The sequence below is a fragment of the Uranotaenia lowii genome, chromosome 3 (genome assembly GCF_029784155.1).
Source record: "Uranotaenia lowii strain MFRU-FL chromosome 3, ASM2978415v1, whole genome shotgun sequence".
Taxonomy (NCBI): Eukaryota; Metazoa; Arthropoda; class Insecta; order Diptera; family Culicidae; genus Uranotaenia; species Uranotaenia lowii.
The window spans coordinates 327,689,033-327,702,842 of NC_073693.1; the positions used below are offsets into that span (position 1 = coordinate 327,689,033).

At 40.4% G+C, this 13,810-nt stretch overlaps 1 protein-coding gene across 1 annotated transcript; it reads left to right on the top strand.

Moving 5' to 3' along the window:
* Nucleotides 1–879: 879 nt before the first annotated feature.
* Nucleotides 880–1,230, top strand: LOC129753816 (uncharacterized). The gene has a single exon (XM_055749665.1). The coding sequence runs from the start codon at nt 880–882 to the stop codon at nt 1,228–1,230; it is 351 nt and encodes a 116-aa protein (XP_055605640.1).
* Nucleotides 1,231–13,810: the final 12,580 nt, after the last annotated feature.

A 13,810-nucleotide genomic window follows, 5' to 3' on the forward strand; every position in this document is an offset into this window, starting at 1 on the left:
TGAATGCTGATTAATGCCATTTGTAATAATTTTGTGTATAACTGTTATACATGATTTTCAGTGTACATTTAAATCTCGATTGAGATTTTGAAATAGATAAAATCCCAGGGGTGGAAAACAGAAGAAAAAACAAAAAAAGCGCTCGAATATCAAATTGATCTGATTGAATCACCAACCAGTGAGCAGGCATCAAATTTTGTTTCATTAGAATGACCATTCTTAAAATTGTAAAATTAAAAGTCGTTGAGAGAGTTTTGAATTGGATAAGTTTACAAGTTTCACCAAACTGAGCATGCTATAAAACAACAGCTTTGTTGATTTTGTTTGGTTCCGGAACGAATTTTTATCGTAAACGATTACAAATCTTTTCAAAAAATGCAGCAAAATTTCTATTTGCGTGACCTAGATAAAATCTAATCGTATAGTTTCAATAACCTAATCGCGAAATTCATAGTTTATTTCAAACTCACTTTTCAATGAATAATTAAGTTACAATACACATCATGATATATCCATCTGAAAATGAAATTTTAACATTAAAATCTTTAGGTGTACTGACAATTTATTTAATAAGGGACACCTGGCATCTCTGCTCAACGTTTTGATCATCAGGTGTCAACATGCATGAACGCTTTTGGTAACGGTTCGAGATCAATTTTACGCAATAAAAATGAAAATGAATCGTTCATATCCATTATTGACGTTATCTTATAACGTAATTTTTAACATGAACGTGAGAGTATAGTTTTAATCGTTTTCGAGCTAAAGTAAGATGAAATAGTAACGTTTACAGAAAACTTCACTTTTTCAACAACCGTTGATGTATCGTGATGACTTTTTGAGATATGGTTTTTTCGTATGCGGGTAGTTGGTTGTCTAATGTACTTGATGGTGACTTCGAGGCCAAACCTGTCGGCAGCTGTGAGCTACTTTGCGGGATTCCAGTATTATGCTACCAATGATCACTGGGTCCACCTGAAACTAGTCCTGAGATTCCTTAGAGGGACAGTCGATAGTAAGCTCGTGTTCCGGCGTACTGAGGCGTACGATGATGCGGATTGGGGAAACGAATCCAACGGCAGAAGATCAGTTCCCGGATTTGTCGTGGAGTTGTATGGTTCAACCGTAATGTGGGCGACCAAGGAACAGGGAGCAGTTGCCATGTCGAGTACCGAAGCGGAGCTGATGGCGCTATGTCTTACTAGCTGTGAGTTCGTGTGGGCGACCTAGTACTTGGGCATGCATCATTCAAGTGTTGCTAATTATCTCATCGATTTTTTCGATGAGACGAATCTCAACACTGCTTTTAAATAAACGCAATCCGCAGTCTTCTAACTGCATCCGGCGGCTTGTCCTGAAGATGGGGCTGCTCCTCTTCACGAGAACCTTTCTTCTGGCTTTCGGCTCGACGATCTACCAGTGGCTCCAGCCCGTAAATCTTCTATGATTTTTGGCTCGACGACCCCCAACTGGCCTCCAGGTACGACGACCTTCCAATTGGTTCCTGGTCCGACGACTGGCTTTGATCTGATGACCTTCCACCTGACTTCTGACCAGCCTTGCCAGATCTACGGATTTCTCCGTAGTTCAACGGATTTTCTGCATTTCTACGGATCTACGGATCGATGCTCGAAATCTACGGATTTTCAGCATTTCCTACGGATTATCGAAAAAATTCAAGGGATTCTGCGGAAAACTGAAAATTATACCTGACGACAAAAAAAAAAGGTTATCAAGTTTAATTTTGCCGAAAAAAGTACATTTTTCGATGTTCCTAAAATCTACGGACTTGAGCGGTTTTCAATCTGGCAACGCTGCTTCTGACCTCGACTCCCTGGCTGTGGCTCGAAGCTTTATCTTGCGCCTCGACGCCTTTTCTGAGACCTGCCGCCTTTTAGTGGTTCCAGCCCAAAGACTTTCAGGTCCGATGACCTGTTCAGCTCGACGACCTTTCTTTTGGTTTCCGGCTCGACGATCTACCAAAGGCTTCAGCCCGGTGATCTTCCATGATTTCTGGCTCAACGACCTGCAACTGGCCTCCAGGTATGACAACCTTCCAATTGACTCCTGGTCCGACAACCTCCATCTGGCTTTAATCCGACGACCTTCAAGCTGACATCTGGCCTCGATTAGCTTGCTGCGGCTTTATCCTGCGCCTCGACGCCTTCCAGTGATTCCAGCCCGAAGACCTCCATTTGGCTTTCAGGTCCGACGAGCTTCCATGGCACCGGCTTGACGACTTTCCGTGGTATTCCTCGTAAATCCTTCAGTGGCTCCTGGTCTGCCAAGCACCACTTGATTCCTAACTTGTCGTTGCCTCAGCCCAGCGACCTCAGTTCGACGACCTCCACCGGGATTTGGCTCGACGACCTTCCAGTTGGATTCTGGTCCTATAACTAATTTTCTTGTTATGTTTAGAATAAAACCAAAATTGTAGTGTAATTTTCAACATATATCTACTTCAAAATTCAAAAGAAAAGTTAATCGAAAGAGCCTTGAGTGTAAAATTGAACGCATTTTCGCTTGATACCCTCCATCAAAGTCTCTACAGTGTCATCCTTCTCGTTCTTGACTGTATTCTTGCTCTTCCGAAGTTCCCGCTTCATAATTGCCCAGTACTGCTCCACCGGGCGCAGCTCCGGACAGTTAAGCGGGATCATGTGCTTTGGAACAAAATGGACAGAATTGGGCTCATACCACTCCAGGACACTTTTAGCTTTTAGTATAGTGGCATGATGCCAAATTTGGCCAAAATAGCGGAGTTTCGTCGCGCTGCTGCTCTAAGAATGGAAAAAGGCGCTTCTCGAGGTACTCAGGCACTCAGATTTGTAGATCTCGCCATTTATTTACTGTACCCTTCGTCACGAAAGGCTCACTCATCATTTCGCAAAAGCAGATGGCCTGCCAAACTAGATATTTGGAGGCGAACTTCGACATTTCCTTCTTCTTAAATTTGTCGTCCACATCGAACTTGCTCTTGCCGGTGAAAAATTCCAACCCCGGAATTTGCTTAAAATAAGCTTTTATATTTATACGTTTCGTCGTCCAGCACACAGCAGCCATATTTTGTCCGCAACTTCTCGTAGAGCTTCCGTAACCGAGTTTAGCTAGATTGTTGCCGCCAATCGCTGTTTGGGGAGCTATGTACCTTGTGAGTATGAAGTTCAACTCTCTTCATTGCATTCTAGACGTAGCTCTGCGAAATGTCGATCTTTTTAGCCAAATCACGGCTTGAACGTTGGGATTTGCTTCACCTTTCCCTTCGTCTTTTAGATCTACGGTCCCGGTTTTCTTCCAGCTTCTTTGCTGTGGTCCAACGCCACCCGCTCCTGGAACCGCTTCAACACTCTGGAGACGGTTGAATGTTCAACATTTTTCCCAACTGCCGGTGCGACAGTTCAGGAAATTCCAGGTGTTTGGAAAGAATTTGTTCTCTCGACTCACTTTGGTTCACCGTCATTTTCGTTGAATCGAAAAACACGACTTGATGTTGTTTGATGTTTGACAGCATGTAAACAATACATGTCAATGAGAAAGTGTGCAAAATTTGGTTGATTTCTACCCAATGGTAAACAAGTTTTTCCCTGTTGAATGTGCCGCAATAATTTCGCGTTCGCCTTTAATATCGCAAACGAGAAATATAACGTAATTGTATGCTGTGAAAAACCTAAGGGATAAATTAAAACTTTATTCTCCTTTCATCGGAATGTGGACATCATTAGGGGCCATTCAGATACCACGTGGACAGAAAAATGAGATTTTTGACCCCCTCCTCCCCCTCCGTGGACGAGCGTGGACATTTGGCAAACCCCTACCCCCTCCTCGGATGTCCACGTGGACAGACTTGAAATAATTTTTTTTTGAATACCTACACAGAAAAAAAAAATTTGACTATTACGTGTCACTGAAAACTGCAACTTTTAAAATAAATCACCTGTAATTAACAAAACCTGTAATTTTTAGTTGTTGTCCTTGAAAGTTAACAAAGGATCATTTATTACTACAGCAAATGTCCTGTAAAAAAGTTGTACACAAAAAATTAAAAGTCACGTAGTCATGTTTTCGACCTGTAAAATTATGGTAAATGTCTTGCTCGTTTTTGTTACAGGACATTTGCGACACCTTTCCTGAGGCCTGTCCGACGACCTTCCATGGCACCGGTTCGACGACTTTCCTGGTACTCCTCGTAAGTCGTAAGTCCGCAAGAGCAGATGGCCTGCCAAACGAGATATTTAAAGGCAAACTTTGACATTTTCTTCTTCTTAAACTTGTCGTCCACATCGAACTTGCTCTTTTCGGGGAAACACTGCAACCCCGGAATTTGCTTAAAATCGTCTTTTATATACGTTTTATCGTTCACCACACAGCAGCCAAATTTTGTCAGTATCTTCTCGTAGAACTTCCGTATCCGAGTTTTAGCCGTCGAGTGTTGCAGCTCATCGCGGATTGGAGAGTTCTGTACCTTGTATCTATGTAGTTTGCAATCTGGACGTAGCTCTGCAGTGCAACATGCCGATCTTTTTAGCCAAATCACGGCTTGAGACGTTGGGATTTGCTTTAATCATCCGCTTCACGTTTCCCTCCGTCTTTTTGTTTTCCGGTCCCGGTTTTCTTCCAACTTCTTTGCCGCGGTCCAACGTCAACCGCTCCTGAAACCGCTTTAACACTCTGGAGACGGTTGAATGGCGAATGTTCAACATTTTTCCCAACTGCTGGTGCGACAGGTCAGTAAATTCCATCTGTTTGGAAAGAATTTGTTCTCTCGACTCGCGTTGGTTCACGAAAATGGTCGTTGAATCGAAAAACACGACTTCAAGTTTGACAGCATGTAAACAATACACGTCAATGAGAAAGTGTTCAAAATTTGGTTGATTTCTACCCAATGGTAAAAAAGTGATGCCCTGTTGAATGTGTCGTAATAATTTCGTGTTCGCCCTCAATATCACAAAACGAGAAGTATAACGTAGTTGTATGCTGCGAAAAACGTAAAGGAAAAACTAAAACTTTATTCTCCTTTCATTGAACTTTTGGACATCATTAGAATTTTCTAAGTTACTTTAGGAAAAATGACCACATAGTTCGCATAGTTTTTCTTTCGTTTGATCACCCTAGCAAAAAGTATGCCGGTACCCGGCACGGGAATATGGAAACGGTGCCAATGAAGATTACCGAGCGAGAACAGTGTGATTTGTTTTCCTTTACCTTGGAACCTCATTTAGTTCATGTATCTATGTACCTAAATAGTAGCTAGCTAAGTATCTAGCCCCGAGAAATAGGGCAAATAAAGTGACCGTGCATGGGAGCCCGTGGGGGGGATTGAGAATGGTCGAGGGGTCTATCATTTTTCGAGAGAGTTCTTGCGCGCCCGTGTTTGATGAGTTTAGTGAATGCCGCAATCTACATTCCTCACACATCCAACCGAAGGTGGATGAGATTTAGAATAGTTTCTGCTCGATGATGCGTTGTTGTTGATTAGGGTTTATGTACAAGTGTGGGAATAAGTTTCTGGAAACGATTAAGCCTGGATACTTATCGCGGAACACAACGACAAGTTTCATTAAAAATCAGAACTGAAAACAGCATTCCATCGTTTAAGTATTTTGACCTTGTGAGATTACCAAAAATGTGGGTGTAAAAAAATGCTTATTTGCAATAAAAAGTTTGTAATAACACCACTTTTGAGGAAGTGAAAAAGGTATGGAATGCCTCTATTGAGTGCTTTTTCCTCAAATGTACTCCCAAATTTAGTAATAAAAAAAAACAAAATCACGCAATATGGAGTTTGGTAAAGTCGAAAGCAGGGTGTTTGTTAAGACTTTGAAGTGTTACACAACATCCATCATGCGTGTCTTTCAAAAAACGGCTGCAAGCTGCAAGTTTTGCTGTCGTGTTTTCAAATAATAATCTGATTCTACAATCTTGTTATTTATGTTTTTTTTCGACCAGTTTCCTCGATCAAAACATTTACACCTACGCGCCGAGTTGTTGGAAAAAACACAAAACCTGAAACATCGCGCGCGTTAATTTGACCTTCACTATTGCCTAGGTTGTTGTTGACTTACAAATTGCTTCATTAAAATGAAAAACAAAAAAAAAAGCCTCATTCACTAGTATAGTACGATACTGCAGTGCGCTCTCTCGTGTTCCGTTGATGTTTTTGTTTTGCCACCAAGAGGCGCACTTTTGCTGCATTGTTGTGGTGCTGCTTTGGCTGTACTTAAACATATTCGTTAGGAGTCAGTTCGTCAAAAGGCTGCCATCATAAGTTTAGGCCAACCTCACCTGTTCGGCTAATTCAAGCCACGATTTGAGCAATGACTTTAAAAAAAAAAGTACAATTAACCAACAGCTGTTAGCTTGTGTGCTGTTTAAAGTTAAGTACAGAGATACAAAAAAAACTTACTTAATAACAACGAATATTGAAGCTTTTATTTAGCATAGCACTACACGATTAGAGTGGAAACACAACTTACTTGTGGAACAGAAAAAAATCAATCTACATGCAATAAAGCTTAGTTGAAAAAGAACATACAACTCGATGTTGTAATAAGCATAAAGAAAAAAAAAGCAGCAGCCAACCTTATTCCTATTCAGCCCTGCTCAATGGCGGCGATATATTTTGTGCATGGGCGCGCTCAATTGTGGCAACAATGCTGTTGGCAAAAGTGCACTTGGCGCACTGTTTTTTTTTGCTTTAATGGCTGCCTTTTTATTTGTTTAAAGTGCCTTCCCCGAAAGTTGCGTTCCGAACAACTCCGGACAACAAAGCTCTAGGAAGCGAAAACAGAAGAAAAAATCCTTAACAGACAAATGCTAATCTTGGTGGGTACTTAAATTGTTTCCCCCCAAATCGCATTTCTGCCACTCATTTTAAACCGCATCAATTCTTGAGTCCAAATACCAAAAAGAAAAAAAAAACGCACAACAAACGCATTCGATGCACTCGTTATACGGAAGTCAAACGAAAATGGGACCCGGTAGTGTTCATTTTTTTGTCTTTCCAAGGGGTTTTCTCCTTCAAATGACTTGTTTCGGTCTGGTCCGTCGAACTTTTGGGGAGTTTTATGATCCCCGACAAACCGTCAAATTTTGCTGTCCGCTGCATATGTACAACAAGCATCACTCGTTGCGATTTTTCCTCCACTGGAAAGGGGGGATGATTACCAAAAAAAAAAAATCGACAAAAAACTCAGCCGCCTCAATTTTATTGCGCTTTGTGTGTGCATTACGAATAATCTTCATCATTGTGCTTTGAGAAAAAAAAGCCAAACACCATCAACCCAACCATATAACGATTCCAATCCAAGCTTCAATGATGGAACTAGTTGCAAATTTGCATAATAGACTCGCGCGACCGTGAGGTGCCTGGCGATCTACATCTATTGCATTTACCTACTCTTGATTGCTTCCGCGTTTTGGTCAGAGATCGATGCAGCATGCATGCGATGATATGCATTTTGACTTTCGGGGGAAGCGTTTGATGGACTTCAATCCACTGGAGGTTTCTTCTTAAAATACAGAAAGATCTTAATTCAGGGGCAAAAACGGTGTAAATCTCAATCAAATTTTCAAAATATATTGTAAATTCTATATTCACTTCATTCTCAATTCTCAATTCTCAATAAATATAAAGACATAAATAAAAAAAACCTTGATTTCAGAGTTTGAAAATCGCTGGTTTTCAAAATTGCTGACTTTTAGGATGTTTTATATTCAGAACTTTCTGAATAGCAGACATTCAGAATCGCTAACTTTAAAAAATGCTGTGTTTTCAAATCACTGACTTTCAGAACTGCGCACTTCGCAGGATTTGAATTTCAGAATCTATGATTTCAAAATCACTGACCTTCAGTATAGCTGACTTTTAGAACCGCTGTTTTTTTTTGTAAAACTGAACATATTGTTGATTCGGAATTCTGAATCGGAATTCTAAATACGAAATCTGAATCTGGATTCTGAGTCTGGATTTTTGAGTCTGAATTTTCAAGTATGAATTTTTAAGTAAAAATTTTCCAGTCTGAATTTTTGAGTCTGAATTTTTCTGTCTGAATTAACGAGTCTGAATTCTGAGTCTGGTAATTCGAGTTTGAATTTTTGAGTCTGAATTTTTTAAATCTGAATCTGAATTCTGAGTCTGAGTCTTAGCATTCTGAGTCTGAATTTTGAAGTATGAATTTTTGAGTCTAAATTATTAGGCCTGAATTTTTTATTCTGCATTTTCGAGTCTGAATTTTTGAGTCTGAGTTTATGAGTCTGAATTTTGAGTCTGAATTTTTCAATCTGAATGTTTCAGACTGAATTTTTTAACCTGAATTTTTGAACCATAATCTTTGTGTCTTTTCTAATCTGAATATTTGAGTTTGAATTTTTATGCTGAATTTTCGTGTCTAAATTCTTGAGTCTGAATTTTGAAGTATGAATTTTTGAGTCAGAATTTTGAGTCCGAATTTTTGAATCTGATTTATGAGTCCGAATTTTTTTTTATCTGAATTCTGAGTCGGAATTCTGAGTCGGAATACTGAGTCGGAATTCTAAGTCGGAATCCTGAGTCGGAATTCTGAGTCGGAATTCAGAGTCGGAATTCAGAGTCGGAATTATGAGTCGGAATTATAAGTCGGAATTCTGAGTCGGAAATCTGAGTCGGAGTTCTGAGTCAGAATTCTGAGTCGGAATTCTGAGTTGGAATTCTGAGTCAGAATTTAGTGTCGGAATTCCGAGTCAAAATTATGAGTCGGAATTTTCAGTCGGAATTCTGAATCAGAATTCCGACTCAGAATTCTGAAACAGAATTCCGACTCAGAATTCTGAATTAGAATTCTGACTCAGAATTCTGAGTCGGTTTTTGGAGTCGGATTTCTGAGTCGGAATTCAGAGTCGGAATTCTAATTTGGAATTCTTAGTAGGAATTCTGAGTCGGAATTCGGAGTCGGATTTCTAATTTGGAATTCTAAGTCGGCATTCCGAGTCGGGGTTTTGAGTCGGAATTTTGAGTCCGAACTCTGAGTCGGAATTCTGAGTCCAAATTCTGAGTCGGAATTCTGAGTCGGAATTCTGAGTCGAAATTCTGAGTCGGAATTCTGATTCGGAATTAAAAGTCAGAACTCGGAGTCGGAATTTGGAGTCGGAATTCGGTGTCAGAATTTGGAGTCGGAATTCATAGTCGGAATTCGGAGTCGGAATTCTGAGTCTTAATTCTAAGTCGGAATTCTTAGTAGGAATTCTTAGTCAGAATTCCGAGTCGGGGTTTTGAGTCGGAATTCTGAGTCCAAATTCTGAGTCGGAATTCTGAGTCGGAATTCTGATTCGGAATTCAGGGTCAGAACTCGGAGTCGGAATTCGGAGTCGGAATTTGGTGTCAGAATTCGGAGTCGGAATTCGTAGTCGGAATTCGGAGTCGGAATTCTGAGTCGAAATTCTGAGTCGGAATTCTTAGTTGGGATTCTGAGTCAAATTGCTGAGACGGGATTCTGAGTCGGAGTTCTGAATCGGAATTCTGTGTGGTATTTCGAAGTCGGAATCAGAAGTAGGAATTCTGAGTCGGATTCCAGAGACGGAATTTGGAGTCTAAATTCTGAGTTGGAATAATGAGTCGGATTTTGAAGTCAGAATTTGAAATCGAAATTCTGAGTCGGAATAATCAGTCGGATTTTGAAGTCAGAATTTGGAGTCAAAATTCGGAGTCAAAATTTTTAGTCGAAATTCAGAGTCGGATTTTGGAGCTGGAACTCGAGGTCGAAATTCTGAGTTGGAATTTTGAGTTGGAATTTGAAGTCGGAATTCTGAGTCGGAATTCTGGGTACGAATTCGGAGTCGGAATTCAGAGTCAGATTTGTGAGTCAGAATCCTGAGTCAGAATTCTAAGTCGTAATTCGGAGTCGGAATTGTGAGCTGGAATTCCAAGTTGGAATTCTGAGTCGGAATATTAAGTCAGCATTCTGAGTCGGAGTTCTGAGTCGGAATTCTGAGGCAGAATAATAAGTCGGATTCTGAGTCCGAATTCTGAGTCGGAATTCAGAGTCGGAATTTTGAGTCGGAATTAAGAGTCGAAATTCTGAGTTGGAAATCTGAGTCGGAATTCGGAGTCGGAATTTGGATTCGGAATTCGGAGTCGGAATTCGGAGTCGGAATTCGAAATCGGAACTCTGAGTCGGAATTCTGAGTCGGAAGTCTGAGTCAGAATTCTGTGTCGGAATTTTGAGTCGAAAATTGTAGTGGGAAGTCGGAATTATGAGTTTGAATTCTGGGTCTGAATGGTGGGTCGGACTTCTGAGTCTGACTTTCTGAGTTGGAATTTTGTGTCGGAATTCTGAGTCGGAACTTTGCGTCGGAACTCTGAGTCGGAATTTTAAGTCGGAATTCTGAGTCGGAACTTTGTGTCGTAATTCTGAGTCGAAATTCGGATTCGGAATTCGATAGTTTGGAAAGTCGGTGTCTGCTGGTCGGTAACTGTAAGTTGGTACTGAAAGTCTATATCTAATAGTCGGATTTCGAAAATCAGAATCCAAAAATCGGAATTCAAATTCGAAATCCAAAAATTTGGAATTCGAGTCAAAATACGAAAGTCGGAGTTTGAGAGTCAAATTCCGAAAATTGGAATCCAGAACTCGGAATCCGAAAGACAAAATCCAAAAGTTAGAAAGATGAAATCCGAATATTGAAATTCGAAAGTTGGAATCGAAAAGTCGGATTTCAAAAATCGAAATTCTAAAGACAGATAGTCGAAATTCGAACGTCGGAAACCGTAAGTTTAAATCCAAAAGTTGGAATTCAGAAGTTCGAATCTGAAAATTTGGAAAATTTGAATCCCAAGTCGGGTTTCGAAATCCGAAAATTCAAAGTTTGTGTCAACAAAAGTCGAAATCCGACTATCGGATTTCGCAAGTCAGAAAGTCAGAATCTTAAAATCGAAATCCAAAAATAGGAATCGTTAAGTCTAAATCTGAAAGTCGGAATCCAAAAGTTGAAATCCTTATCTAAGTTTGTGGCATATCGGCAAATTGAAAATCTAATTAGAGAGCAATTAAGACAGACATGAAAATTGATAGGTGGAAAGGTCAAAGCTAGAGCGCTTTGGGTAGAAGAAACGAATAGATGGTGAAACTGTGAGCTTAGGGCATTGTTTTTTATCGACAGCATGAAACTGCTTGTGTGATTCTTTACCCAGCACCTGCTGGCTGTTTGTAGTAAGTGACGAAGAAGCCACATTGCTACCCACAACCAGCTCAGATGGGTCGAACATATGAGGTTGCGTTCGACCGGGCGAACGCAACCTCATGTGTTCGACCCATCTGAGCTGGTTGTGGGTAGCAATGTGGCTTCTTCGTCACTTACTACAAACAGCCAGCAGGTGCTGGGTAAAGAATCACACAAGCAGTTTCATGCTGTCGATAAAAAACAATGCCCTAAGCTCACAGTTTCACCATCTATTCGTTTCTTCTACCCAAAGCGCTCTAGCTTTGACCTTTCCACCTATCAATTTTCATGTCTGTCTTAATTGCTCTCTAATTAGATTTTCAATTTGCCGATATGCCACAAACTTAGATAAGAATATATCCCAGCGGCGATCAAAATAAGATAACAAAAGTTGAAATCGGAAAGTTCAGATCTGGAATTCGGATTACAAATGTCGAAATCCGAAAGTCAAAAATTCGGAATCTGAAAGTCAGAATGCGAAAGTCGAAGCTGATATTCCAAAGCCGGTATTCGAAAGTCTGAATCCAAAAGTCCAAATACGAAAGTTGGATTGGGATTCGAAAGCAAGAATTCAAAAGTCAGAATCCAAAAGTCTAAAGTCAGAAATCCGAAAGTCGTGATCCAAAAGTCAGAATCCAAAAGTCGAACATCAAAAGTCAGAATCTCTGAATCGGACTCTGAAAGTCAGACTCCAAAAGTCGGACTCCAAAAGTCGGACTCCAAAAGTCGGAATAAGAAAATCGGACACCAAATGTCGGGATATGAAAGTCGGAATCCGAAAGCCAGAATCCGAAAGTCGGAATTCGAAAGTCAGAATCCGAAAGTCAAAATTTGAAAATTCAAAAAGTCAGTTCGCGATACTTGGAAATTGAAAGTCAGGATCCGGAATTCCGTATTTTTATGTCGGAATCCGAAAGCAGGAATCCTAAAATTGGTATCCAAATGTCGGGATCCGGGAGTCTGATCACGAACGTCGAACTCCGCAATAAGGAATCCGACAATTTTAATAGGAAAGTCGGACTCCGAAAGTCGGAATCCGAAAGTCAGAATCCGAAAGTCGGAATCCGAAAGTCAGAATCGGAAAGTCGAAATCCGAAAGTCAGAATCCGAAAGCGAGCTTCTGAAGATCGGAATGGGATAGTCGGAAACCAAAAGTCAGAGTTCGAAAGTCGAAATTGGATAATTCAAAAAATCACTTCGCGATGGTTGGAATCTGAAAGTTAGAATCTGGAATTCAGAATTTTAATGTCGGAATCCGAATGTAGGGATCCGAAAATTGGTATCCAAAAGTCGGAATACGAAAATCGGACTCTGCAAAAACGTATCTGAAAATTAGAGTAGGAAAATCGGAATCCGAAAATCGGCTTCTGAAGGTCGGAATTGGAGAGTAGGAATCCAAAAGTCATAATTTTTAAAGTCAAAATCTGAAAATCGCAATCCGAAAGATAGAAAAATCAGAATCCAAAACTTGGCATCCAATTCAAAAATCCGAAAGTCGAAATCCGAAATTAAGAAACCAAAAGTCAGGAACCAAAAGTCAGAATCTGAAAGTTGGAGTCTGAAGTCAGAATCCAATTTCCGAATCGGAACTCTGATCCGAGTTCTGAATCCGAATCCTGATTCTGAAATCTAATTTCGAATTCTGAACTCAAACGTCCTATACGGATTCTAAATCTGATTTCTAAATTGAAATTTTAAATCATGATTTTAATTTCATTTTTGATTCCAAATTTGAGGTCTGAACTTTAATATTTAAGATAGTTAAACAAATATCCAACGTTTCGCTTAATGTTTCGATTTTCTTCAATTATCAATAATGGAAACGTAAAATTGATCCATCAAAGGTAGTTTGTTTCGAATAGTTTCGTCAACTCAAATCTTAAGTTCGACGTCAGAATTGATTCAACCATAAGTGAATTTCCACCGATTCCTCTGAACTCGTATGCTTTTCAGAGGAGCGCGCGCTGCAAGTCTGCCAAATGTTTTCCAATTTTATTTCACCCTTGAAAAGCACTGAACCAAGCCAAGCCAAGGAAACATAAATTTTCGATCGACGTTGTATGTTGGAAACACATCAGAATTTCGGGTCAAACTTGTTCTGTAGGGTAAGCAAATTTTCTCACATGATTCTTTCGCTGTTTTTTACCCCAACAGAGGATTCAAACAACAACCATAGCGCAGTTGGGTTTCTAAAAATGGAACAATTTTTCCGATCTGTGCCGTCTTTTGGGGAGGTGCATTTTTCCACCCAAGTTTTTTTTTCGGTGTGGACATCCGGGGAAGAAACGAGGAGGGCTTGCCGTAAGCCGGTACCAACCGCAACAGAGTTGACCTTGACTCAAGCCATGGCCGCCGGTTTGTGTTTCGCTACCGAAATGTTTGTTCGTCCTCGCCGTCGTCGTCATACGGTGACGGCGGTATTCCTGAAGGGAGCGAAAATTCCAAACTCTGCTCGAAGAGAGCAAACCTTGAGAGGATTTTCCTCGAAAATGGCACACTTTCAGAGAAACTTGTGCATTTTATCCCATATCTGGGAACGCCGGGAAGCCACTGGGAAGTCGGGAGGGCGGTAGAAGCTGAATAAAGGTCGCACGTGTAGTCGTTTTTTGCTGCAAAT

Coding starts and splice junctions, on each gene's coding strand:
- LOC129753816 (XM_055749665.1), top strand. CDS start 880: ATGTACTTGATGGTGACTTCGAGGCCAAACCTGTCGGCAGCTGTGAGC.